Source organism: Podarcis liolepis (assembly GCF_965112155.1).
Source record: "Podarcis liolepis genome assembly, chromosome: 6".
NCBI lineage: Eukaryota > Metazoa > Chordata > Lepidosauria > Squamata > Lacertidae > Podarcis > Podarcis liolepis.
In genome coordinates this window covers 20,638,320-20,666,264 of record NC_139559.1, presented here as the reverse complement: position 1 = coordinate 20,666,264, position 27,945 = coordinate 20,638,320, and the positions used below count along the sequence as shown (strand labels likewise).

General features: G+C 43.4%; 2 protein-coding genes and 1 long non-coding RNA gene across 11 annotated transcripts in view; 2 read left to right on the top strand and 1 right to left on the bottom strand.

Annotated features, from left to right (window-relative positions):
• Positions 1-2,068, top strand: part of STAU1 (staufen double-stranded RNA binding protein 1) — a 39,655-nt gene extending 37,587 nt beyond the window's left edge. For all 8 annotated transcript variants that reach the window (XM_083509996.1, XM_083509990.1, XM_083509991.1 and 5 more), the window contains one exon: positions 1,060-2,068. In XM_083509996.1, coding sequence (XP_083366122.1) covers positions 1,060-1,147 — 88 coding nt within the window. In that variant the 3' untranslated portion in view covers positions 1,148-2,068. The remainder of the gene's footprint in view (positions 1-1,059) is intronic.
• On the bottom strand, positions 5-13,581 carry LOC310709899 (retinol dehydrogenase 10-like). 2 transcript variants are annotated; one of them, XM_083510008.1, is made up of 6 exons: positions 12,917-13,581; positions 10,163-10,261; positions 9,384-9,529; positions 6,905-7,036; positions 5,102-5,343; positions 5-282 (listed from the first exon to the last, which is right to left on the bottom strand). In XM_083510008.1, exons 1-5 carry the CDS (start codon positions 13,460-13,462, stop codon positions 5,265-5,267), a joined length of 1,002 nt encoding a protein of 333 aa, XP_083366134.1. In that variant the 5' UTR covers positions 13,463-13,581; the 3' UTR covers positions 5-282; positions 5,102-5,264. The 2 variants fall into 2 exon arrangements, with proteins under 2 accessions (XP_083366134.1, XP_083366133.1); XM_083510007.1 differs by lacking the exon at positions 5-282 and adding an exon at positions 2,677-3,549 and having other exon boundaries at positions 3,868-5,343.
• A 2,309-nt stretch (positions 13,582-15,890) lies between these two features.
• LOC310709900 lies at positions 15,891-19,737 on the top strand. The gene is made up of 4 exons (XR_014527707.1): positions 15,891-16,053; positions 17,192-17,312; positions 18,411-18,481; positions 19,602-19,737. It is a non-coding gene; the product is annotated as an uncharacterized lncRNA (long non-coding RNA).
• Positions 19,738-27,945: the final 8,208 nt, after the last annotated feature.

The window sequence follows — 27,945 nt, the reverse complement described above, 5'->3', positions numbered from 1 at the left end:
TGAAAATGATCTTTTCTAGCGTTTACCTCCTTTTTTACTAAACAAAAAACAAAAACCCAGCCACAACGTTCTAACCGTTTCACAGAAATACCATTTGCCTTTAGAGAAGTATTTGTTTACATGGAGAGTTATAAAAAACAACCTTGTATCACATTGGCAGATGAGTGAGAGAGCAGGTTTATGCCCAGCCGTTGTCCATTTAGTATCACAGCTAGTCTAGTTTCACTTTCTTCCAACATCATGTCCTGTCATTCGTGTTTCTTTGAGGTTTTGAATGTGTTGCTGTAAGCAGAACATCATTAACTGTACCCATTCTCAGGGCGTGCTTTGCAGAGTCTTAAATAAATAATAAATAAATAATTTTATTTATACCCTGCCCTCCCTGGCCAGAGCCGGGCTCAGGGCAGCTAGCACCAATAAAATTACAATAAAACATAATTGGGGGGGGGACAAACACCCCCCCAAAACCCCCGATTTATTAAAATATGGGTTAAAATACAATTTAAAATGCAGCCTCATTTTAATAGTAGCCCATAAATCAAAACCATAAGGGGAGGGAAACGTAAGGGTCAGACTAAGTCCAAACCAAAGGCCCGGCGGAACATCTCCGTCTTGCAGGCCCTGCGGAAAGATGTCAAGTCCCGCAGAGCCCTAGTCTCTGGTGCCAGAGTGTTCCACCTAGTCAGAGCCAGTACTGAAAAGGCCCTGGCCCTAGTTGAGACCGATCTAACCACCTTGCGGCTTGGGACCTCCAAAGTGTTGTTATTTGTGGACCTTAAGGTCCTCCGTGGGGCATAGCAGGAGAGGCGGTCCCATAGGTACGAGGGTCCTAGTCTTAAGCTAGCAGAGCAAATTTCTCTTGCCAGCACTAGCTTAATTGCATTACTGGCAGCGCATTTAAAGTCAATGGATAAATGCGACAGTGGGAGTTTGCTATTTCAAAGGAAATGTGCCTCTTGGCATGAGTTTGAAAGTGCCACAATTCTGGCTGAGAGATCCATAATCCCAAGCATGGTTCCTTTTTGGGGAAAAAACAAAACCTTTTTCTTTTTTTTCTAGATGCGTGAAGCAAGAAATGGAAAACGACCCTCTCCTCAAACCGGCTAGCTCAAACACTTTGGGACAAACACTGGACACCACTGCCTAAAAAAGGCTTGACTGGACCCAAACCTTGAAAGCACCAGAGAAAATCAAATGCTTCCTAATTAATGTAACCTAACTGTTTTAGAGCGCTACAGTTGTCACAATCCACTGTAGTATCTAAATCATAACCGTTGCTTTTCAAACAGTGATAAAATTTTTAGTTTCATTACATTGTTTTGAATGACACTATAAATTTTTCATTTAAAAAGAAGAGAAAAGTTTCTTAATTGTACCTAGAAATATAGCACAGTTTAGAAACTTTTGTTGTCTGATAACACTTACCTATGAACTAACTTGGGAAGATCATATCCATGTATATGTTTGGTCTTTTGTTTTTAATGAAATTGTAAAAAAATTTCACTGGAAACAACTGTGTGCCTGCCATTTGATTGAAAACAAAGCTGGCTAGGCAAGTCTAGCCTAATTATTGAACGGTTGAACAAATTACACATTTTAGGAATTTTAAAACTTCATTTGATCATTTTGATTTCTAGAATATTGGGGGGGGGGGACTTGAATGCCGCAGAAGTTTAAATGGTCTCTAATCTTTGTTTTTTAAAAAAATTGTGTGTGTGTGTCTATATATAAAGGCACACAAACTCAGTACAGTACAGGATATGATCTCAATGTAGTGCATATAAAACTGCAGATTGATTTTCCTTGAGTGCTTTATACTGTTTAATTACATCTCCATGTAGGGCTGAAAAAAATTACCTATGTTTATATATAAACTGTGTTGCTTTTGATGTTGTGTTTATTGCACACAGTGGTGTGTGCAATAAAGTTTTTGCATATGGTCCAGGTAAAGCACGATAGCCTTGCAAGTTAAGTACTGCTTCAGTTCATTGTTTACGCTGGAATTTTTTCTCCCCATGGAATGTAAGTAAAACTTAGTGTTTGTCACCAATAAATGGTAAATACTAAAGTGGTGGGTTTCTTTGTTCCCTGTGATATATATATATATATATATATATATATATATATATATATATATTTGTTTCCTGTGCTAATATGAGCAAAGATGAAGGGCTAAACCTATAAAAGTTGGTGAGAAATCTTGTGACACAAATTGACCAAAACCTATAAAAGTTGGTCAGAAATCTCTCGACACAAATTGACCAAAAACTGAGGATATTCAGAATAATACTTTATATGGCAGTTTCTCTTAGTGCTCAACATACAGTGGTGCCTCACAAGACGAAATTAATCCGTTCCATGAGTCTCTTCGTCTAGCGTTTTTTTCATCTTGCGAAGCAACCCTATTAGCGGATTAGCGCTATTAGCGGTTTAGCGGCTATTAAAGGCTTAGCGGCTATTAAAGGATTAGCGGATTAGCGGCTAAAAGGCTATTAGCGGCTTAGAAAAAGGGGGGGGAGCGGAAAAAAATCGGAACACTTGCAAGACGTTTTCGTCTTGCAAAGCAAGCCCATAGGGAAAATCGTCTTGCGAAGCAGCTCAAAAACAGAAAACCCTTTCGTCTAGCGGGTTTTCCGTCTTGCGAGGCATTCGTCTTGCGGGGCACCACTGTACTTTACATACGTGTTCAGGAATCATTCCAACAATCCTATAAGGTAGACTAGGGGTAATTCTCCATATATAAAGGATTGGGAGGGTGTGTTAAGCTCATCTATGGTATTAATCGTTACATTAGTACACTTGTGTCTTATAACAAGTATGACCTTCCCTGTCCACTGACTCCAGAATTTGCATGGAACTGTCTTAATGATTTTATTTCATAAGATTTATGTAACACTTGATTTAAAAAAAAGAAGAACCCAAATCTCAAAGCAGTTGTAACAACTGCTAACCCTAACCCTTCTTGCATAACATTCTTTGTATTTTTCACTGTTTCTTCAGCTAAGGTTTAGCTTCCAATTAATGCCGGGAATCCATCTTTTTGTAGCCTGACGCTGATTCACTAAGGCTAAGTTTGAGTGCTCCTAATTCTAAGTTCCTTCAGCGTATTTTCAGGGTATATTCAATCAAAGGTTAGGCTTATTTTTTCCTTAGCTATGGGCATTTCCCTTTATCTGCAGGGTGTGCCTGAGTTGAGTGATGTACAGATAGTATCTTTATATACCCGATTCTACTGAATCTCCTTTTACCTTAATGGGGCCTATACAAAATGCACTGAAATGAGTAGGGAAAGCAGCAGCATTTGATAGGTTGAATCATCTCAAGGCTATTACAGAATGGCTTTTTGGATACTATTTTTGTTGTTTATGCCATTTCCCCAGAATCTTAATGGTCTTATACTTGGCAAAAGTGAATTTTTACATTAGTTTAGATAACTTGGGTGTGCTATTTTCTTTTAATGTACTTTGTTCACACAATCCACTTCTTCTGTACAGGTGTGGGTAGGGGAGAAGATAACCTTAATGGCTACATAAGAATACTCTTACTGTTCTTGTATAAAATAAAAAAATTCCTTCCAGTAGCACCTTAAAGACCAACTAAGTTAGTTCTTGGTATGAGCTTTCGTGTGCATGCACACTTCTTCAGATACAGTTGCAGGCATTCCTGGGGCTGCTGAACTTTTATAACATGTTCCTGCCCCACAAAGCCACAGTGGCTGAGCCTCTGAAGAAGTGTGCATGCACACGAAAGCTCATACCAAGAACCAACTTAGTTGGTCTTTAAGGTGCTACTGGAAGGAATTTTTTTATTTTGACTATGGCAGACCAACACGGCTACCTATCTGTTCTTGTATAGTTGGTGTATAACCTGGCCAAGTTGTAAATAATATTCTGAGTTTGTATCACTTCAGTTTCCATACACATAACTGGTTTTCTGACACTTCCCACAGAGCAGCAAAACATCCCTGATGCCACCCATTATTAATGTTTTCCTTACATGTGACCTTTTAAAAAATATGTTCAATTAAGCTCCAGTGTTACACTGCAAGCTTTGTAACTCTCTGACCATCTGTGTGCATGTGATCTGCATCATATCTTTTGACTGGCCAATACCAAGAGATGCCAAATATCTCTTGACTGGCCGATGTCTTGAGACATGTTTCTATCCTACATCAGGGGAGTGGGACCTGTTAACACTCCAGATATTGTAGGACTCAACAGCCTCAGCTCACTTGCGAATGATCAGCTTGCTTCATGTCAATTTTTCTCCAGTGTCAGGATAGAGTTGGAAGGGACCAGGAGGGTCACCTAGTGGTGCAGTGCAGGAATCTTGCCCAATGTGGGCTGCGAACGTATGACCCTAAGATTGAGTCTCATGCTCTACCAGTTGAGCTATCAGAGCAATTACATGTCTTGAATGGGGTTGGTTGTGTTGGAACACAAGACGAAGGGAGATGCATTGTGGGAAGTTGGAAGAACAGATAAACAAGGTGGAAAACACATAACTGTTTTATTTACATAGGCTTAGTTTCTTGAGCAAGGGCAATAACATCCCACAAACATGTTCTGCCTGACTTGCTAGGAATGTGTAGCTGTTGTTAGAAATCCCCGTCTTCCGCATTCAATTCTACTTCCTAAAATAGTTGGCTGTATCTCTATTCCTTTCCATTCTCCTATATAAAACGAACAGCTGAAAAATAGGTGACCCAAAAGTGTTATCATGGGGATTAATACAATACACAGTAATGCATACTTCAGATCCATTTGTACAGGCTGCCTCCAAGGCCGGCATTATTCAACTCAGATTATATCTCTGCAGTGATAGGAGCTGAAAATGAGGTTTATCAAGTCTGTTTCCTGAAGAAAGATTCTGGTGTATACCTCAGTATATAATGGAAAGTCAAGTGAAACACCCCGAAATAAGAATGGATGAAATATTGCGGAGGAGGGAAATCTCTTATTTTCCGTCAACGCTTAAAATGTTTCTACCTGCTGTATCATTTGATCTTTCTGAACGCTGAATATTGAAAGAGATTCTCCAACAATTGTTCAATAGCCAAAGGCATAAATGCTCACAAAGAGAGCCCTTGCATGTACGTTACCTGTGCAAAACCAGAATATTCCAGTGAATCTTGAATGCCAAACTTTGATTTCATCTGTCCTTTTTGCCTGCATTTAGAATCGGAAATCTTGCTATCGAAGCTGTGATGTAAAAGGACAACACTTTTCATCCTTTTCACCTTCCAGCCACTTAATGGTGATAGTTTATTTAGCTTTTTGTGGAGTACATTTGTCCAGTCCCAGGAATTTTTGAATAAGAACTTGAACATCCCAAGGAAGGAGACTGAGGAAGAGAGAGAAGGAAAAATTGTAGCTTTGTTTAAAAGCATCTCTGAAATATTGGGAGCACAAATAACAAGTCTCATTCCCACCCCTTATTTCAGGGTTGCAGAACCTGTCACTTCCCCAGATATTGCTGGAGACTGACTACAAACTTGCCATGAATTTGTGACATTTTGGCTGGGCATAGTAAAGTTATTGCCCAACTACGGATTTTGTCATTCTGTTCTTATGAACCAACGGAGCTACCTTTTAGCTTTTTATGTGTTGTATCCAACTATTTGTCTTTATATCTGCTCTGGCCTCCCTCCCACAACATGTTTGGAACGTTGCAAAATCGAGCTGCTATGAAATACAGGGCGAGTCTTTTAATGAGGCCCTGTAGAACATGTGAACTCTGTATCCACGGGGCCTCTTTTAAAGGACTCACCCTATAGATAGCGTTGAACTACGCTTCTAGTGAGCAGAAAGGATTTACCCAGTTATCACCCAATCCATAAATAGAAACCAAAGTGAGTGGTTGGTGAGTCAGATGTGAAAAGGGACTTTCCTAAACTTGGGCATTTTTCAACATGAAAAGAAATGCCGTATTTTTTGCTCTATGAGACTCACTTTTTCCCTCCTAAAAAGTAAGGGGAAATGTGTGTGCGTCTTATGGAGCAAATGCAGGCTGCGCAGCTATCCCAGAAACCAGAACAGCAAGAGGGATTGCTGCTTTCACTGCGCAGCGATCCCTCTTGCTGTTCTGGCTTCTGAGATTCAGAATATATTTTTTTCTTGTTTTCCTCCTCCAAAAACTAGGTGCGTCTTGTGGTCTGGTGCGTCTTATAGAGTGAAAGATACGGTACTACCAACAATAAATGTTTTCCACCAGAGTCTTCTTGTGTCTTAATTAGTAATGTTTCAGTGTGCATCCCCTCCACATGAAAACTCTCCATCTTGGTTCTGGAGGAGAAGGGAGAGGACAGAGGGTGAAGAAAGAGTTGTGGGTGGAGGGGGGCTCTTTTCCCATCCTTTGGACCCCCTGGGAAACTCAACAAACCTTCTGCACCTGGAACTGTGTGTGGAGTGTGCAGGTGAATAGAAAACATCTGTGAGAAGCCCTGAGGAAGGACCCATCCACCTGGAGCCTGCCCATAAAAAGCAAGTCTAAAGTGTGAGTCTCGGGTAATATGATGTCTGCTGCTTCCAGGAGCTCGGGAGACTTGTGAATGAACTGAGAGTTTGTTTGGACCTTGGGTGAGAACTCGGGAGACTGAGATGGACAGTGTGTCAGAAAGAAAATGAATTGATACTGATTTATATATACATATTAGTAACTTGATCTAAATGTTAATGTACCATTTTTATAGGTTACTGATGCTGGCCTTGGCCCAGCCAAAAGGCTACAAGATGGTCAATGGGGGCGAGGCAAGTGGGCTATGGCACTGAGGTCTGGCCTGACTCCTTGCTCATTAAACACTGCTTTAGCCTTTATTGGCTACAGTAAACTCAACGCTAATTTTTCCACCCCTACCCCTATTAAGCAGTCATAGGTCTGCCAGTTCCTGAATACAGTGACTTACTTTTTTAAAATGGCCACAAGGTACAGCATTCTGGGGATGTAGATCACATGCTGATTCTGAAGTATTCTGTGCATTGCTGATTTCACAAACTGGTCTGGCCTTAAGGGAGAAAGTAGGGTTTCCAGTTCTTGCCTAGAAAAAGAAAAAACGCATGTTGAGGGAAAGGAAGCAGTGTCAACTATCGTGTTGAAAGACGGTGAGCATTGCTCAGTTCAGTTCTGCTGCTCAAAACAAATTCCTGGGTGCAGAATTCTTTCTCGATGTGTTTCTTTTGGTCCAGGCTCTCGTTTGTGGATCTCAGGATTTAAGTTAAAAAGCAAGGTAGATCCTGCAAGGCTGAAGTCTGTCAACTGGTCCAGATCACTGATATTAATTGTGGGTGGGTGTGATTCTGTTTTGCTTTGCTCTCTTGTGTAATCTAGCCCTTTATTGGAAACCAGGCCATGGGGCCTACCCTAAGCTAGAAACCTTTTGATTTTCCATCCTCGCAGACGAACCACTGTCCCTATTAACAATGTTCCAGGTTAACACTTTGCAGCAACCACTTCAGACAGGCTAAAAACATTATTAACTGCAGAAATGCATGAATCGTTGAACCAGAGTGGAGTCGCTGTAACAAAGCCTAAATATGGATCTGCTGATTCTGTTCTATATAAGGTGAGTTCAAGGTATCGTTACAGCTCGGCAAACCCTGTCATTAATCATGTGAACAATATATTCCCCTGCAGGTATTAAGCAGCTAAGGGATGAGTCAGTAATCCATGGGAACAATTCAAATTAAGTAAGTGGACATCTCTCCATTCCTTCTTTCTCTGTGTCAGGCGCCACACTGAATAGTATTAAAGCGTGGGAAGGTGGTAATCATTCTTCTCCAGCTATGTAGTTCTAGAACAGCGGTGAGGAAGCTTTTTTTAAACCAAGGGATGCATCTTCTCATGGGTATCATGCCAAAAATAGTGGGCAGAGGCGGGCATAGGAAGGGGTGGGTGCGGGATGTGGCACACCCTGGGTGTCACCCTGGGGGGGGGTGACAAATTGGCACACCGCGGGGGTCAGCACTTACCACGGGGCCTGGCTTGCAGCGCGCCCGAGCCACGCATCTCTTCTGGGAGTGATACGGTGGCTTGGGGCCCTGTGCTGCCCGAAACGGCAGTGTGGGGCTTGCATCCACCAGGCGGACTCTGTGGACAGCTTGCCACACCACCCCCCTGGACGGATCGCTGTGGGGCACCCGTGCATGGATTGCTATGGCACCCCCTGTGATGCGCCCCTGTGTGCAGATTGCAACCCTGCCCCTGTGAGGCACCCCCATGCGCGGATCACCTCGCCCCTGCCGCTCCGGGTGCCAGAGCAGCTTAGCTATGCCCCTGGAGCCAGTGTGGTGTAGTGGTTAAGAGCGGTAGACTCGTAATCTGGTGAACCGGGTTCGCATCCCTGCTCCTCCACATGCAGCTGCTGGGTGGCCTTGGGCTAGTCACACTTTGAAGTCTCTCAGCCCCACTCACCTCACAGAGTGTTTGTTGTGGGGGAGGAAGGGAAAGGAGAATGTTAGCCGCTTTGAGACTCCTTCGAGTAGTGATAAAGCGGGATATCAAATCCAAATTCTTCTACTTGTGCAATGGAGGTGACTCTTTGTTTGGTAAGTCACACAAAAGCCAGAGGTGAACACACACACCTGAAAGACTGCATTCAACCCCCCAGGCCTACTGTTTGCCACTCCTGTTATAGATGAATATATACTAAATTTCAAAAGTTGACGATAGGAGGAGAATTTTGTGCTAGGGGATTTCGGTCTAGGGTAGAGTTCACCTCACTTCATGCCAGAGTTCTGGCCTGGGGAGATAAGAAGCCCCTCCCCTGATGACATCATGTCCTGATGATGCCATGCTTGGTTACCAGAGGTGGTATTTTACGTAGGTTAAAGGCTGGAACGTCCAAGAATGGAAGCTTACAGCCAGTCTACATTTCCCACTACTGCTCATTGAGAAATGAGTGGCTCTGAATCCATTCTGAACCTTTCAATGCGCTGTTGAAATGAATGGGTGGCCTTTAACTAACCATCCCATCAGTGCAAGGGCTTCCAACTTCTTGGTGTGCGACCCATGCCATCTCCAAAAAGGGTTGGGAGAACCCTTACAACAGATTAAGGGGGTGCACTGGGGGGGAGGAGGACAGGGGCAGAATGTTCTGTTGTTCAGCTAAGTTTTACTAAGAGTAGGTGCACTCCTTGTACCAGGGATCAAGCTGGTGTGTGTGTGTTTTGAGTAGGAATCTGTGTGAGTGTCAACCAACCAACCAATCATTTTATTTGTACGCCAACTTTCAAAAGTCAAAATCATGCTCAAGGTGGCTTGCAACATATATAAAAATTAAACATAGCAAACATAGCAAAAGACATAGCAAAGACATAAACATAGCAAAAGTAGTCATAAAAAGTGAACAAACAAAGCATCAAAATGGAGTCTGAGCGCAGCATTACCTGATTCTACAGCCATGGAACATGCCAGTGTCTGTGAAATATGGACAAACGAGGGTAGTCTTCACACCACTGACTCTTTTGGCTTTCAGCTCATGGCTCAGAGCTTCATGGAATCCAACCACGGCAAACTTGCTAGCGCAGTAACCCTGAGGAAACAAGCAACATTTCCCCATTTACATGCTTAACTTAGGGGCTCGACCACTGTTTTAGTAAGACCCTGCAATGAGAGAGATGCCCTGCGTCATTAGTGATGCTTGGTCTTGTGAACCGATGGATTATAGACATCTGCATTGGCTCCCAGTACATTTCCGAGCACAATTCAAAGTGTTGGTGCTGACCTTTAAAGCCCTAAATGGCCTAGGTCCTGTATACCTGAAGGAGCGTCTCCACCCTCATCGTTCAGCCCGGACACTGAGATCCAGCGCCGAGGGCCTTCTGGCAGTTCCCTCATTGTGAGAAGTGAGGTTACAGGGAACCAGACAGAGGGCCTTCTCGGTAGTGGCACCTGCCACGTGGAACACCCTCCCATCAGATGTCAAGGAAATAAGCAGCTATCCTATCTTTAAAAGACATCTGAAGGCAGCCCTGTTCAGGGAAGTTTTTAATATTTAATGCTGTACTGTTTCTAACATTTGATTGGGAGCTGCCCAGAGTGGCTGGGGAAACTCAGCCAGATGGGCGGGGTATAAATAATAAATTATTATATTATTATAAATCATGCAAAAGACAAAGAGGCAATTTAGCATTTGTGAACTTCTATCAACGTCTGGCTTACCAACCTCCAGACAACCTGTTGCAAAAAGTCCAAATGATCCTGCGACTGTCACAATGTGGCCATGATCTCTCTCGATCATTTGTGGAAGAAAAGCCTTGACTGTCTGCAAAAAGGGATAAGAGAGTTTTGATTATACTCATGCTTCCTTTTTGTGTGTTCAGATTTGCAACTAGTAAGCAGCAGTTGTAATGTTTGAAGGCCTGCTTTGCAAAGGTACCAGCAGAATATAAGAACAAATCCGTTTAGTTTCTTTTATTATAAATATGTAAACACACACACACACTACAACTGTCCTATTAAATATATCATTGTATACACAAGCGGTAATATTTCTTAATTTTGACTTCTTCCAAGCTTAGCTCTTATTTATATCAACAATTTTTTCTAAAAAAAAGCCACATCTATTTCATCAGTATTATTTTTTTTATTTTAGAAATATATATCAAATTAGCTCCATTTTCTTTCTATAAACAGAAATCTGTTCAGTTTTTTTACTGTTACAGGATACAATGTAGGTAAAATTATTGGTGGCTATTAGTAGTAGTAGTAATAATAATAATAATAATAATAATAACAATAACAACAACAAATTTATACCTTGCCCATCTAGCTGGGTTTCCCCAGCCACTCTGGGCGGTTCCCAACAGAATATTAAAAACATGATAAAACATCAACATTAAAAAACTTCCCTAAACAGGGCTGCCTTCAGATGTCTTCTAAAAGTCAGATAGCTGTTTATTTCAATTGGCATCTGATGGGAGGCCCTTTGATATTTTATCATGTTTTTGATATTTTGTTGGGAGCCACCCAGAGTGGCTGGGTAAACCCAGCCAGACCAATGGGGTATAAATAACAAATGATTATTGTTATTGTTATTTTAGTTTCAAGTGGGTGGAGTTGAACAAACCCAAGCTTAATGCAGACAAGATGCAAAAACTCTGGCTTGGAGTGTCTGGAGGTCTCTTTTTTCCCCAAAGATGTTCTGACTAATTGTTCACCAGAAAGAGGAGGAGCCACCACAACTTTGCTTTCATCCATGTATTTCCCAATTTCCCCTTTTCTTCTTCCGAGTAAGAAACATTAATGCCTATTCAAAGTTCCTTCAGAAATTTGAGTCTTAATGGCACATGTGACAAGGATAAAAGAGTGTAACGAGATTAGTTTTCATTGCAATCCTCTTAAAATTGCCCTCCATTTGATTGTCTCTCCATCTTTTCAGGCTCTGCAAAGTAGGATTAATGAGAGCCAGGCCATGTTCTGCAAGACGGAACTGATAAGCTGCTTTTCAGAATTAGCTGCTGCAAAGCTACCCATCCACACTGCGTGAGTGAGCTGGGCGAACTTGATTGAATAATTACAAAATATAGCCCTTTGCATAACTCCTTGGTCATATCCGCACCATGACTTTAATGTACTCTCCTACCACTTGAACAGTCATGGCTCACCACCCTGCCAAGAAAAATGGGAACTGTAGTTTGTTCAGGGTGCTGAGAGTTGCTAGGTGACCCCCTCTAACAGAGTTAAAATTTCCAGCACCTGTAACAAACTGTAGTTCCCAGGTGTGTGTGTTTTTGAAGCAAGTCACGACACTTAAAGTGGTATAAGAGTGCTTTAAATGTGTAGTTGGGATAAGGCACTTTATGTGCCAAACCGTATGACTACAGCATTGAGCTTGCCAAGCAAAGATCAGAAATTTTGAGAAGAATTCAACATAGCACTATGGTGTTCATTCCACCAGCACAAACATTTCAGCTTTCCAGATTGTTATAAGATGTACATTTTTTGTTTCTTCAGCTTGTAAACCGCCTTGAGTATTGTAAGATAGAAAGCCAGTATACAAATTAAAAATGATGATGATCATCCCCCCCAACACCTCACATGTGCTGTTCTGGGGTTTTCCCCGACAACACCCCACAAAAGACAATTTGTGAGGGGCATCAGGATGGGGGGAGGGAGCCCTGTTGCACTAGTGGAAATCCTTCCATGGGATTTTTTGTTGTGCTATCTGTTAAGAAGGCATAGGCCTTCTGCAGGGTTATACTATTATTACAGATTTTAAAACTGTTTCTAAGGCCAATGTTTAAATTCGTTTATAATATTTTTAGTCAGTTGTATATTTCTATTCTTCGGTGTTATCATATGCTACATTGAATACTGTGATAGAAATATCAGAAATTTCATACTTGAAACATATAACATCTGATATAACTAATGTATTTTGAGCCACATACTTCATCATTTGTTGAGAAGCATATATCAAGAGTACACCCATCACAAAGTAAGGAAAAGAATGAAATTGCTTAAACTAAAGATGAAAATAAGAATACTGTATTATTACACTGGTGTTTCCCAAACTAATTAATCTGGATTCTAATGTACTAACACTGCCATTCCCAGCCACCATTAATCAAACATATTAGAAAGGCATGCCAATAATCTATGAACATCTATCACCATTGTCACAGTTGTATTTATGGTCTAATTAGCCAGTGCCATGGATACAGATGGATTGGGAGGAATACTTCCCCAGTCAAAGAATTGCTTCTATATGCATCTTTCAAAGGTGCTAAAAGGGGCACTCTCTTCTGCTCCCCATCCCCCGGTATTTTCACAGCTGACACAGATGCTCTCTGCATGGATGTTTTGCACTCCAGGTGGTTGCATAGTTCATCTCCTCAGCTGGGCTATATTGACCGTCAAGAGCTGCAAGTTCACAATTCAGCCTTCCTCTCATTCAGGAGCCTGGATACACACTTACCCAAAAGTGAGCATGGCAGTTAGTCCTCATGGTTCTTTCCAGCAGTTCGTCAGGACACTGTAAGATGGGCTTCCCAGCTACAATGCCAGCATTATTGACCAAGATTGTGACATTGCCCACATCCTTTCTCACATACTCGGCAACGCTATAGACTTCTTCCTTCCGGCTCACATCGCAAGTATAAATGTAAGCCTTCGCTCCCAGCTTGCGAACTTCCCTGGCTGCATTTTCATTGCCTTCGGTATCTATATCCCACAAAACAAGTGTTGCTCCTCGTCGGGCAAATTCCAATGCAAAAAACCTCCCAATGCCATTTGGGCTGGCTGCACCTGTTATCAGGCAGATTTCACTAGTGACTCTTTTCTCTGCAGGTTTCTTTACCCACCGAAGCAGAGCATGGATGATATAGCCAAATACTTTAGCTGTAAGTATAAGAAAGTCTACAAGCACAGACATTGTCTCAGATCTCTGGGGAGACGGTAATAAGAATGGAAGCTCTGTAAGGCTAGTGCATTGAGAAGCCTTCAGACAATACAATCCAGACATGCTGTATTTATGGGGAAAGTAAGATTTAAGAGATTATAGCAACCACTACCACTAAGAATGTGGAATTTGGACAACAATGAAGGTATTTCGTCAGTAATTCCCAAGCGGCAGGCTGGTACACGCTAGCATGTAATGAAAGTACTGCTAGTAGGCTGTGATGGCAAAGCAATGGATTAAGAAACTAAAGTGGCGGAGACTCTTGAGAGTCCCATGGACTGCAAGAAGATCAAACCTATCCATTCTGAAGGAAATCAGCCCTGAGTGCTCACTCGAAGGACAGATCCTGAAGCTGAGGCTCCAATACTTTGGCCACCTCATGAGAAGAGAAGACTCCCTGGAAAAGACTGTGATGCTGGGAAAGATGGAGGGCACAAGGAGAAGGGGACGACAGAGGACGAGATGGTTGGACAGTGTTCTCGAAGCCACGAACATGAGTTTGACCAAACTGCGGGAGGCAGTGGAAGACAGGAGTGCCTGGCGTGCTCTGGTTCATGGAGTCACGAAGAGTCGGACCTGACTAAACGACTAAACAACAACAACAAGAAGAAGAAACTAAAGACTCCTATAAGACCAAAAAGCCAACAACGAGTCACTGTTGTGGCCACTCAGTCTCCACTGGAGGGGGACAACTTTGTCTAGTTATTCCATTGAGTATGATCGGATCATTCAGTTGCATCCAGGAGTGGCTGCTGCTGTCCTTGGGGACTGACAGGTGAAAAGCAGGAGCCCAACAGTAGGTGGAGCAACAGCCAATGTGAGGCACAGCCTACTAATTCTACTTTCGTTCCCATCTTCCTTCCTGCCAAGTTCTACAAGGGCAACACAAGGGAAGGAAGCTGAAGGTCAGTGCCCTATTCTGAATGGGGTTGCCATATTTCAAAAGTGAAAACGCAGACACAAAAGTTCAGTGCAAAGGCATGGCAGAATTTCCTCTAAAGCTGTGTAGACACTTTTTCCTTTAAATCACATTTGAAACACATTATTTGCCTCAAAGAATTCTGGGCACTGAAGTTTACCCCTCACAGCAACCCCTAAAAAGCTATAGCTTATGAGGGGGGAAACATACTTTCAGAGCTTTATAAATTACGGTAGTTAGCAGACTTCAGCCTTGCAGGATCTACCTTGTTTCTTACAACTAGTCCAGAGAAGGTGGCACTGACTGTTCCAAGAGATCCTACACCCTCTAACTTCAGAACAAAAATATAATAATATCGCGTTGCCTATTTATACTTCACTGTAGCAATCAAGCATGACACAGTATACTAAATAAGCAATAATAATTATAACAATTCTCCATCTCCATCTCTATCTCCATCCCCTCCAACATTTCTCCGATGAAATATGGATGTCCCATTCCATAATGATGTTACTATTTATACCCGACACATCTTACTGGATTGCCACAGCCATTCTGGACAGCTTCCAACATATATAAAAACATAATACATATATATATATTAAAGTCCCTATATAGCATTACCTTCAGACAGCTCGGGGGTTGGATAACTCCATACCCTCCAACATTTTTCAAATGAAAATAGGGACATCCTGGGGAAAACTGGGACATTCCGGGCTCATATCAGAAACCGGGATGGCTTCTCTAAACCAGGGACGCCTTGGCATATCTATATGGCGTGTTTTTAAATCCCTGCCTCGGGCATAGTCTGCCTCTACCATTCTCGACCTATTCGCAAGCATCTGGGGAAAAAAGCGGGGCAGGACTCCAAGCCCATAGAAGCCACACCCCGCGGGCTGCTAAAGACTACATTTCCCAAAGTGCCTTGAGAAGAGCGTGCGCAGTGAGGCGCTATGGGCTATATAAGAGCCCACGGCGCGTTTCCTCGTTCTTTTCACATGCGGCTTCTGCGGAGGTAAGATCTCTTCTTGGGGAAGCGGTTGGGTGGTGGGGCTGGGGAATCCTTTGCCATCGGCTCCCTTCCTTGTTTATTACACGATACGTGCTGGTTCGAGCTGTTCCTCAGAACCCCTTTAACCCCCTTCGCCCTATATTGACCGTTTTATTTTCTCGGTTAGGAAATCCGGGGCGGGGGCGGGTGGGAATGTTGCTTCGCATTTGAAGCTTTGAGTTTTGCAACCGCCGAGGGCTAACTTGTTGCAGAGGGGAAGTTTCCTCGTTGTTTTTCCTTCTTAGGCGGGGTTCCCCCCCGTCTTTCCTATGGGGCCCGTTCACTTGCATGCTCTTAAAAGCCCGATTTTATTTAATCGCCCCCCCCCCCCCGCGTATCTCAACTTGCAGCCATACCGATCGGATCCTAACTGGTGCACATGATGACTTAAAACTTTTTTCCCCATCAGAGCGTCAGTGTTGATTTTTTTGCTGTTACAGCCAGAATCTGTCTGATGCACCAGTGTTTTAACAGCGAGAGGGGAGGGCGGTTGAGAGTCTCTTGAGCCCAATTCATGCAGTTTGCAAGAGCAAATCTCTCGGTTAATCTGACTGTGGTGGGTGTCTTTCCGTTTAGGGCGACGATGCCGCTAGGCATGTACAGAGCGAACTGCTGCAAAAAAACGAGCTGGGCGCAAGGAGGCGATGGAGTCACCTGAAACCCGCACACGATCTGAATACACGTGTGAGTTTCCGCCTTCAGTCCTATTTTTCATTGAGACACCGGCCACCAATGATATGTTAAAGGGTTTAAGTTTGTTAATATTCCACATACAAAAGGGTGAAGGCCGCGATTTCAGGAGTTAAACGTGTTGAACTCCACTAGACTTGTCTTTGAGTAATTAGACTAGGATTATACTACCTCTTACTCTAATGCAAATTCAGTAGGTTCTGCTGGCTGCCCTTTTAACAATGCATTTCTAGATGTTAATGTGGTACTAAGGGGTGTATCTTCGTGGTACGCGCTGTGCTTTGAGCTAAGTTTTGCTTTGAGTAAACACCATAAAATTCATAATAAAACGTAATTGAGCACACATGTGAGTGCCTGATCATTGCCTATTTGTAAATATTTTTAAAGGAAAGATTGTGATTTTTGTGTAACACTGTTTCTGTTACTAGAGTAGCACATGGGTCAAAAGTACCTTTCAATCAGGAATCAACTCAGTATGTTGGTTTGGCCTCTGAGAACAGGGTTCTGGACTAGGCTCGTTTTTGTAAACCCAAATTTGTGTATCTCTGCAGAATTAATACACAGCTTACAATATATTAGTTATTGCTGTATTTTTGAACCCTCTGGCCATTGTGATTTGGTTAGGCAGCTTCATTGTCAAATTCATTTTTGTGCTGGACTCTCAGGCAGCTTTATGATAGGCTTAAAAGGGGTTGCATAATGGTGCCAAGTATTCCAGAATCCTGATGTATAGTTGCAATTTGTCCCCCAAACAGCTGCATGGATTTAATTCCAGGGGTGGCCATGTGGCCGGAAGATACCATTCATTCAGTTGGGGGCACAGTTCTAACTTCCGTGCAATTTAAGCCTTCCTGTTGATACAACATAAGATGCTTGAAAGTCCTTAAAACAGTAACTAGAAGTAGCCTTACAGTTTCTTGTGTGTGGTATCTGTCTCTTCCTTGCTATGGTCTCTAGCTGATGTTTGTGATGACCAACACTTTTTTCCCCATCAGAGCGACACTGTTGATTTGTTGCTGCTTTAGCCAGATCTTTGTCTGACGACATCAGCATAATCTATTTTTACAGCAGCCTGCCCCAGGTTCAAACATAAATAAAATGACAACTCTTTGGTTTTCTGTATCATTTTTAGGATCGGAGTGAGCCTGAAGTTGTAATCATTGAGGTGGGCCCATGAAGAAGAGATGGGTGACTTGAAATAAAACCTTGAAAGGAGGACATCTTGCTCTGATCTTACACAAGAAGCATGGAAGGTAGAGGGTTTGCATTTTCTTGTTCTGTTTAATTTAGAAAAGATAACCTGAGTTGGGCATCTTAGGAATCTTACGCATGTTGTTGTAGCAGGGAAGTTGATGTGTAGCACACTCAATTTCGGTTCTCCCCCACCCATCATCTTTAATTTCTTATTTCCTACACCTCAGATGCCAAGTCATCAGGTATGCCTAAGCAAGGACGTATACTCTGTATTAAGACACATTTCCCCCCATAACCCTTAAAGCAACCCTAAAGTTGGACAGTATTAAAGCCAGTTATGTATATCCCACTTTTCCCCCCCAGAACCGGAACTCAAATGAGACTTGCAAAAATTAAAGCAAACACATCACACAGAAAGCTAAAAAGCTGTATAAGATAATAATTTAAAAAGTAATTAAACTATAATAAAATTAATATGACGTAACGGTTGGAGTTGGGGGGTTAACGACGTGTGGAAGTTAAGTGTACCTAGTATAAATTAAGCAGACGTGAATAAAAAAACACAGGACTGGTTCCCACTAAGGTGGTAAACCTTAGGCTTCAAGTGGGTCTTTACATAATTGCTTCTCAGTCAGTTTTCTGTACATGGAAAACTTAGAGGGGTGGTGAGGGCTAGTCTGGAGGTCTTCCTGAAAGCCTCATTTTCTGTATGCAGGGACTAAATAGCACAAAGAAGCCCATGATCATGCGAGGCCACTTCAGGATATCATTCAGCCACAGATGGATCCCAGTGCAAAGCGAGCATCTGTGTATTGGATTAAACCGTCAGCCGCACATTCTGCGCAATCTTTGCAGGGTTGTACAAAATAGAACTTTGAAATCCTATTTTGAGTTTAGTTATGTCCCCGAAGTAGGCATACCACTACAGGCTCTGGTGTTGCAAGTGAAGTCAGAAGGCCCATTCATACGCAGTTTTATGCTCATGTTGACTCAGTTGTATGTGAGCCTATCCCCAAAGGCCTTGAGGCTTATGCACTCCCCTCCCATCTTGCGTGATATCCTGCTGCCCTGAAGCATGTGTTCGTTTGAAAATTCACTGGTGCAATACAAAGCAAAATTTTCCCTTTCTTTACTATGCTCCCTGTTTCTTTTTTCAGACTTCAGGACTGTATGTCAGACTGAATGCTTGGGAGGATGGCAAGGGAAATTGTGAAGTCTTCCAAGTGCTGTAAGTGTTGTAAGACAAAATTGCCATTTAGAAGAGAGTGGCAGGGCACTCACATGGTGTGCTATTCAGTGGTACATGATGACTTAATCTTTTTTCCCCATCTTATCGGCAATGCTGATAAAACATGCGTTCTAGCCAGATGGTCTGATTCCACTGATGTCCAAATCTTACATTGGATGCTTTTGTATTGCACTTCGAAGACAGAAGCCTAATGTAAATATTCTACTATAAATGCACACTTGCTTGCTGGATTTTCATGATGATGGGAGCATGAGGGTTGTGGATAATGAGAAGGTTCAGGCAACTTTCCCAAGACTGCTGACCTCTTGATTCTTTGGTTTATTATGTAACTGGTACAGGAGGGTAGATTTGAAATTACCTACCTAGTGTAACGTACATACCTATTGAATGGTTATTGCACTTGTGTGAATAGATGGATAAATGCTTTCCTTGCCTTTGAATAGATGGCTAGACTTATAAAACAGTTCAAATTTCTGCAACAACAGTTTTCTGTTGTAAGAGCAGCCTTTATTTGTCGAGCCCTTTAACTACTGTTTTGGCTTCAGGGCAGATTTAAGAGCCCCTGAGAAGAAGATATGATTTGTTGTTGTTTAGTCGTGTCCGACTCTTTGTGACCCCATAGACCAGAGCATGCCAGGCACTCTTGTCTTCTGCCTCCCGCTGTTTGGTCAAACTCATGTTCATAGCTTCAAGAACACTGTCCAACCATCTCGTCCTCTGTCGTCCCCTTCTCCTTGGGCCCTCCATCTTTCCCAACATCAGGGTCTTTTCCAGGGAGTCTTCTCTTCTCATGAGGTGGCCAAAGTATTGGAACCTCAGCTTCATAGACATGTTCAAATATTTTAAGGGCTGTCATGGAGGAAGAAGCCTAGTGGTTTTGGGGTGCAAAGCAGCTGCTCTTTGTCATGTAAGCCAGGAAGCCTTTTTTGCTGTTGTCGTAAGCATTCATTAATAACTAGAATAAAATGGTCATGCCCTCAAGCAGAAGGAAGACATAAGTTAGTAACACGAGTGGCTTTGTTGGCACATGAGCATGGTAATTAACTTATTCCTACCTGCTGTCGATGGGTGGCTAAGCCTTCTCTGTTTCTTTCAACAGACGCAAGGGTTCCTGGTTGCTGCCCAATGGATGGCTTGAAGCAGAACGGCTGAGACTTGAAGGAGAAATCATTTCAGTGTCCCATGAGTGTTGCTGTACAATAAATGCATGGTTTTGCACCGTGGCAAATTTAAAAGCAGTTTTGAGTTTTCAGTGGTGGCACGGGGTAACTTTCTCCTCCCCTTCCCCAGGAACATTCCTCGGTTTGCAGGGCTTGTCCTGACACTGTTTCACCAGGGGTTGCCATCTTTTAGAGAAGGGGCAGTTGGGGGCAAGGCTACAGCTGTATGGGAAAGTACATATTTTAGTGTGTATAACAACCCAGGTTTTATAGCATTTCCTGTTAAAAAGTATGTCAGGCACAGAAACCTTATGGGGCAGTCAGTCTTATAGTTGTATATGTTCAGTGCCTTATCAGCACTGTTCCCATTCATTTAAGTCAGGCATAGGCAAACTTGGCCCTCCAGATGTTTTGGGACTACAATTCCCATCATCCCTGACCACTGGTCCTGTTAGCTAGGGATGATGGGAGTTGTAGTCCCAAAACATCTGGAGGGCCAAGTTTGCCTATGCCTGATTTCAGTGTTTGGGTGCAACTCTTGCATAGCTAGCAGGTAAAGAGTATTGTGGAAGGGAATGTCTTAGGAAGGACCCCACAATTCCATATAGGTCACCGTTGGTTCTTAACTTCTTGTGTGATCACCATAGGCGACGAGGAATTCCATCCAGGGGAGGGAATGGTCAGCTAGGTAGGGGGCTATCCTGATGGAAGCCCATTGCATTACTGCTTGCTGTCGAGGAGGAGAAACTCCATCCTGTGTGTTGAGCTTAGGTGCCCCGTTTTAGTAGGCTAGGAACTTACGGGACTGATTTTACAAAAAAGAACTTTAGTAAGTTGTCTGTCTTCCAAAACTGGAATGATTCCACACACTTGTGATTCTTAATTGGGATCCCTGAGGGGGCATTGTGCCCACAAAGCTCTTTTGGGGGAAGAAGGTGTTGCCGCTTTGGGACTCTTGTATATGAAACTTCCCTGTCTGTAAAGCAAATAGTATTGAAGTCTGCATTGACCTTGCCAGGAAAATCTAAGGGCTTGTCTGCTGTAGTCTGGGGAGTGTTTTGATCTTGGGTAAGAGCAGGCCAGGAGGGCAAACCTCGCCAGATGTTTTGGCAGCTGGTAGACAGGTGTAGAGGGCTCTGGGAATAAACAAGCTAGGAGCTTAATTGTCTTCCATAAGCTCACTTGACAGTCCAAATGGTGCCTTTTATCACAATCTGCCATGCCTAATGTAGTATAGGGAGGACATCTGTACATCAAAATCACATTCCTCCTAAGGGGAGGCTAATCACTTGTATTGCTGCATTTAACTTGTGCTCAGAGCAGCCCTGCAAGGCACCTCCTTTTTTTACCATTTGACATGAGATACTGATGTGTGTCTCACCAATCAGGTTTGGGTTCAGTTGCTGTTATATACCCACATCTTGAAATTTATGACATTTGGGTGCCAAGTTTCCCCAGGACTTGGCAAAAGCATTTTGTCTCTTAATTGGCTCTGGCCAATAGATGCCGATCTTGATTCTCCTACATAAGGATCTGATTGCTATGCTGTTTACCCCGCTAGAGAATGCCTCCAATTGGAAAAACTCCAAAGGATCACCTCTGATAGGATGGCAAGGGAAAGTTTGGGATCTCGCTTTTATCCAGTCTGTAAATAGCAGTGGTGTTAATGTAAGACCTCCAGCCACTCAAGCTTGCTTATGGAGATTCATGTCATGGATAGTTGAAGCCTTGATTATGTATTTAGTTATTTGACAATGTCCCCACTCAATTTTTCTTTTTATGTGTGATTGATACAAGCGTGCAACACACCACAGGTTTTGTTGGAACTGATCAATGCTATTTTGCCACAAAATCAATAAAACATTCTACAGGGAGAGAAGAGACTAGCTGAATGTACAAAGGTAAAATTCACATTCATTGCAGTGCCCACTTTTGCCTTTGATAGGGATGCGGGTGGCGCTGTGGGTTAAACCACAGAGCCTAGGACTTGCCGATCAGAAGGTCAGCGGTTCAAATCCCTGCGATGGGGTGAGCTCCCGTTGCTCGGTCCCTGCTCCTGCCAACCTAGCAGTTCGAAAGCATGTCAAAGTGCAAGTGGATAAATAGGTACTGCTCCAGTGGTAAGGTAAACGGCATTTCTGTGCGCTGCTCTGGTTCACCAGAAGCGGCTTAGACATGCTAGCTGCATGAACCGGAAGCTGTACGCCGGCTCCCTCGGCCAATAAAGCAAGATGAGCGCCGCAACCCCAGAGTCAGTCACGACTGGACCTAATGGTCAGTGGTCCCTTTACCTTTATTGATATGTTCCCCCTCCCCCCCAAAAAAAATTGCCCAGAAGAAAATGCAGCGCTTGGACTGAAAAAGGTTCTTCCACCCCTGACCTAGATTGTGATCGCCTTGCAAAGGTAATGTTGGTTTTTCTGTAAAGGACGGAGGATTGTTACTTCGGCTGTCCACAAATTTGTTGCTGCATCTGTTACCTACTTTGTTGGCAGGTGGTTGCAAAGTGTAAACACACAGCTGAAAAGTGGAAGAAATATTGATGGAATCCAAACTTCTGATGGTCTTTAAAATGCAGCCTTGTTAATTCTGTGCCCGCTAGTCAGTGCATAATGAATAAGCCTCGGCATGGTTATTATTTAGGGTAATTACATTCTGAGGGGCTGCTGCAATATTCAAATCTCAATGGCAGGGGGAGGCGGGTGCAGAACATGTTTGCCCTTGGCCCTGTGTGTTAGATAAGGTGTCAAAAAAAAAGAGGCTCACTAAAGCTCTTTCCAATTATGTGGATTGATTATTTTTCCCCTCATTAGCCACTGCAGTGGAAATAACTGAAGTCTCCCAATTAAACAAGGTAATATTTACCATTTGCAGCAGTATGAGCCTCTCCAGTCAAACTAATGGTGCATAGGACAGCTGTAATTATTTGAAGTCAACTGGGCAGGTGCAAATTGTTATTTGTGGTGCTGCAGGAGTGAGAGAACTAAGGTGCATGGGAAGATGGGTGTAGCAATTCACATGTTCTCTAGGGTTGCCAACTAACCAGAAAAATAGCATCGCAGCCTGCTCTGTTTTATAGAAGTTTGACCCCAAGAAATTAGGCAGCTGAAATTGAATGGCATCAGTATATTTTATTTTTACTTACGCATGCCTGCAGATGAAACACCTGTTAAAGGCCCAGGGATGTTGGGGCAATATAAAAGCCGGCAACTGTAGCATCTGTACAACTTCGGGCAGTTCCCTCACTGCAAGGTTACAGGGAACCAGGCAGAGGGCCTTCTCAGTAGTGGCATCTGCCCTGTGGAACTCCCTCCCATCAGATGACAAGGAAATAAACAACTACAGTGGTACCTCAGGTTACAGATGCTTCAGGTTAGACTCCGCTAACCCAGAAATAGTACCTTGGGTTAAGAACTTTGCTTCAGGATGAGAACAGAAATCGTGCAGCGGCGGCAGGAGGCCCCATTAGCTGAAGTTTTAAGAACAGTTTCAGGTTAAGAACAGACCTCCAGAATGAATTTAAGTTCTTAACCCTAGGTACCACTGTATCTGACCTTTAGAAGAACTCTGAAGGCAGCCCTGTTTAGGGAAGTTTTTAATGTTTGAAGTTTTATTCTGTTTTTAGTGTTCTGCTGGGAGCTGCCCAGAGTGGCTGGGGAAACCCAGCCAGATGGGCAGGGTATTATTATTATTATTATTATTATTATTATTATTATTATTATTATCATTATTATCATTATTATCATTAACTTGAGATCCACCAAATGCACTGTAGCCCATCAACCATGTGTAGTGAGACTTCCTGGACTTGTCTCCTTGAGAGAGCAGAAGTTGGATGGAGTTGGGTATGCTTTTATGCCTGGTAAGTCGGCTGCAATGATGGCAGGTCAGCTTCCTTCATGGGTTGCAAGTTGTTTGGGGCTGTCTAAGTTTGTGTGTTTGTGTATGTGTGTGTGCATGCGTGCAAGAGAATGATGTAACGGCTTGAGTTCTGTCAGTGGAAGCAGATTGTGGGACATTGCGCCTATAAAACGCTGGCAACAGTTCCTGCAAGCTTTTATTTCTAATAAAGACAACTTGTCAGTAGGAATGCACAAGTCAGAGATGGGCAAACGAAGTGTCGTATATTAATTGCTAGGGATGTAATGCAAAAACTTGCATTTGCTTATGAGTCTGCAGGGGGCGCTGTGCGCACACTTTTTGCTGAGATTTCCCTTTGATCTGATTGCCTCTTGCCCATTCCTCCTCCTGTGAATTATGGAGTGCATTTCAATCTGCCAAGTCATCTCTCTGTTCTGTGTTGGTGCTTTCTCCTTGTCACTAGACCGACGGAGGCCATAAATAAATTATCTGACCAAAAGGTTGCAAGGTTTTTAGCTGGGGCAATCAGAATAAGATCCACTATTTGACTATTGATTAAAAACCCTAAGATTTATTTATTATAATTGACTTTTTATTTCTATTCTTTGTATATCGTATTGTTGTTTTATTGCTATGGCAGATGGCTGACGCAAATTAAGATTCATTCATTCATTATCTGACCAACAGATCATGGACAGTTTAAAAACAATGTTCTTACTTTTTATTAATAAGGAGCCAGTGGGAGGGAGGGGAGACTCCCTATTTGGCATGTAGCCTTGGAAGAAAGAATTTGCCCATTAGCCTGAACTCTGAAGGACCTTTAGGTTCTGAGTTACCCGAAGTGGTTATTGCCATCTGCAAATATTTCAGGGAAAGGTTCCTTTGACACAACCCAATAAATGTTCATCACAACAAAGTCCCTTTGAAATAAATGACAGTACTGTACAATCAAATGCTTAAGGCTGCAGTTCTGTGCAAGCAGCGTTTCATCTACGAAACTGTGAGACAGTCTGGTGTAGTAGTTAGTGCTGGACTGGTACCTAGGAGACCAGGGTTTAAATCCCCACCCAGCTCATAGCTACTATAGTTTGTATGTTCAAACAGATCTGTTTTCTGGTTCCACTGGGGAAGATAGTACAAAATATAGCTCTGCCAGACATTGGAATTTCTTCTTTCAATAAGCAAGGAATAATTTAACATTTATATTCCCTTCCCCAGACTCGACTCTTTCTAGGCACATGCTGGGGGTTATATTTAGTCTCCCAGTGCTCAGCAGGACGGCTCTATTAAGAGAGAGTGCGTTCGACCTATTCACTCAGTGCATACATCCTTTTTCATCCGAACACCCTGTGATCTTATGCATGTTTTACTTGGAAGTAAATCCCATTGATTTCAGTGGAGCTTACTCCCACATCATAAGTTTATACAGGATTGTGGACCCAGTTGTTTTCTTTCCTGTGAAGAAGGATGGGCTCCTGACGCCTCAATTTTGTTGATGGTGCTTTCTGTTCCACCCCACCCAACGTTATCAGTCAGATTCGTTAGATTTTTGCAGCTGTTCTGGGCAAGGACAGGATGTACTGCCCTTTGATCTGCCCATGTTGCACAGTTGAAACATTCTACTCCGTGCTGATGTGCTTATTAACATGGCTTTTGGATTGTTCAGCTTTTGTGTCCACCAGTTGTGTTGGAATGTAGGCATAGCCTCGAATGCATTACAGTGGTACTTTGGGTTAAGAACTTAATTCTGGAGGTCTGTTCTTAACCTGAAACTGTTCTTAACCTGAAGCACCACTTTAGCTAATGGGGCCTCCTGCTGTTGCTGTGCCGCCGCTGCACGATTTCTGTTCTCATCTTGAAGCAAAGTTCTTAACCCGAGGTAATATTTTGTGGGTTAGTGGAGTCTGTAACCTGAAGCATATGTAACCCGAGGTACCACTGTACAAATATACTGAATTGCAATGCATTTGAGGTTTTGCTTGCATGCCACTTTCACTCACCTGCCTTTCTAGAACTACTTCCCAGTCCTGGGGCACCTGTAGCTTGTGATGATTGCCAGTGCCCTAGACCTGGCTGCCATCTTTGTTTATGGACCTGACCCCCAGCTTAATTCTGTTAAAAAAAGGGTTCTAGGTTGTCAGTTTGCCATCCATAGATGGCCTTAGTTCTTTAACAGCTCTGGAAAAGAGGATAAAGCCAGGACTTCTGCCATCATTGCCGGCCCTCTCTCTTACCTGGTGTGGGGCAGTGTAAGCATTCTGCTTGCTCTAGTAGTACGAAGGGAAGGTGGATGATGGGATTGCCCTGATTTGCATAGGATTCCCCCCCCCCCAAAAAAAACCTGTAAAGGTAAAGGACCCCTGACCATTAGGTCCAGTCGTGGCCGACTCTGGGGTTGCGGCGCTCATGTCACTTTATTGGCTGAGGGAGCCAGCGTACAGCTTCCGGGTCATGTGGCCAGCATGACTAAGCCGCTTCTGGCAAACCAGAGCAGCACACAGAAACGCCGTTTACCTTCCTGCCGGAGCAGTACCTATTTATCTGCTTGCACTTTGCTTTCGAACTGCTAGGTTGGCAGGAGCAGGGACAGAGCAACGGGAGCTCACCCCATTGTGGGGATTCGAACCGCTGACCTTCTGGTCGGCAAGTCCTAGGCTCTGTGGTTTAACCCACAGCGCCACCCGCTGTAAAAGGTATTGCCTTCCTCAGTTTGATCTTTCCTTGCTACTGCATTTTGAGCTCTCCCTCTCTGAGAGAGTTGGTCCCATCATGGATTATGGCAGATCACTTGTCATGCTCAGATGGTTCACTTTGGTCTGCGCAGGATGTACATGCATTGAACTCTATTCCTCAAAACAAGTCTAGATTTGTCCTCATTGCCCTACTTAGCAAGCACACACTCCCTGGGCAATTCTGATGTTCTTATGCAAAGTTGACCACAGCTGTAGCCTAACCTCTACTGTATCCCGCAGAAGCCAAAGAATAAATGAGAAGAGGAAGCCAAAGCAGTGGGAGCCTTCCTCCCCTCCCCCGAGGATTGGTCAATTTAATTAATCAGCTTTTGGAAAATGAGCTGTGTGTGTATGAAGCACGACAAGCTTCTTTCATCATAGCTTGCTTTGCTGTTGGTTGAAAATGGTACATGAAATGACCCTCACTGGAGAATCATGAAATTGTAGAGTTGGAAGGGACCCCGAGGGTCATCTAGCCCAACCCCCTGCAATGCAGGAATCTCAGCTAAAGTGTCCATGACAGATGGCTGTCCAACCTCTGCTTAAAAACCTCCAAGGAAGGGGAGTCCACAACCTCTTAAGGGAGACTGTTCCACTGCCAAACAGTTCTTGCCATCAGAAAGTTCTTTCTGATGGTTAGTAACTTAAGACCTGTGATTTGTGCCTAAATGTACGTGTGTGTGTGTGTGTGTGTGCGCGTGTGTGCGCGCGCGCGCGTGCAAACAGAGAACATCTTGTTTACAATGACATAGACTGCCAAGTCAGACTATTGGCCCATGCAGCTGAGTCTTGCCTCCACTGGCTGGCAGCAGCCCTCCAAGGTCCTAAATGTATGAAGATGCTGGAGGACTGAGCCTGGGATATTTGCATAAAAAGCATGTGCTCTTTCACTGACCCCATTTAGCCCTTCCCTCAAAACCTCCCCTTGGCCCAGTCGCATGGGGGATGATGTGGAGGAATTTTTTTGCCTGCTTTGCAATAGTCTCACATGCTGTAGTGTTTCTCCCCCCACAAAAAATGAATGAAAACCATTTGCTCAAAGTGGTACTTTTAGGATTACCCTTGGAGGTAAGGGTTGAACCAGCTCCCCACTGATGACCTCGGTGACTTCCTCCAAAAATAATTCAAACCTGCTCTTACATGAATATTCATTCTGTATCTTGGTCACAACACTGTGTGACCAAGAGTGTGGGAAATGTACTTATTACAGGAGTTCAAGGAGTGGCCCCACCTTACCAGAGCCCCAGAGGCAGGAACTGGGTCCATGCTGGGGTGCGTGGAAGAAAATGGGAGACTGAAGGGAAAGAAACAGGTGGGTAGCCGTGTTGGTCTGCTGTAGGAGAAGCAAAATAAAAAAAATCCTTTCAGTAGCACCGTAAAGGGACTCCTGACCATTAGGTCCAGTTGTGACTGACTCTAGGGTTGCGGCGCTCATCTTGCTTTACTGGCCGAGGGAGCCGGCGTACAGCTTCCGGGTCATGTGGCCAGCATGACTAAGCCGCTTCTGGCGAACCAGAGCAACACACGGAAATGCCATTTACCTTCCTGCTGGAGCGGTACCTATTTATCTACTTGCACTTTGACGTGCTTTTGAACTGCTAGGTTGGCAGGAGCAGGGACCGAGCAACGGGAGCGCACCCTGTTGCGGGGATTTGAACCACCGACCTTCTGATCGGCAAGTCCTAGGCTC

Excerpts from the sequence above, each read along its gene's own strand:
- LOC310709899 (XM_083510008.1), bottom strand. The coding sequence starts at position 13,462 with ATGTCTGGATTGTATTGTCTGAAGGCTTCTCAATGCACTAGCCTTACA. Across the intron at positions 10,262-12,916 it reads ACTGCCATGCTCACTTTTGG|ACAGTCAAGGCTTTTCTTCC; the intron begins GTAAGTGTGTAT and ends CCCTTTTTGCAG. Across the intron at positions 9,530-10,162 it reads TTGCAACAGGTTGTCTGGAG|GGTTACTGCGCTAGCAAGTT; the intron begins GTTGGTAAGCCA and ends TTGTTTCCTCAG.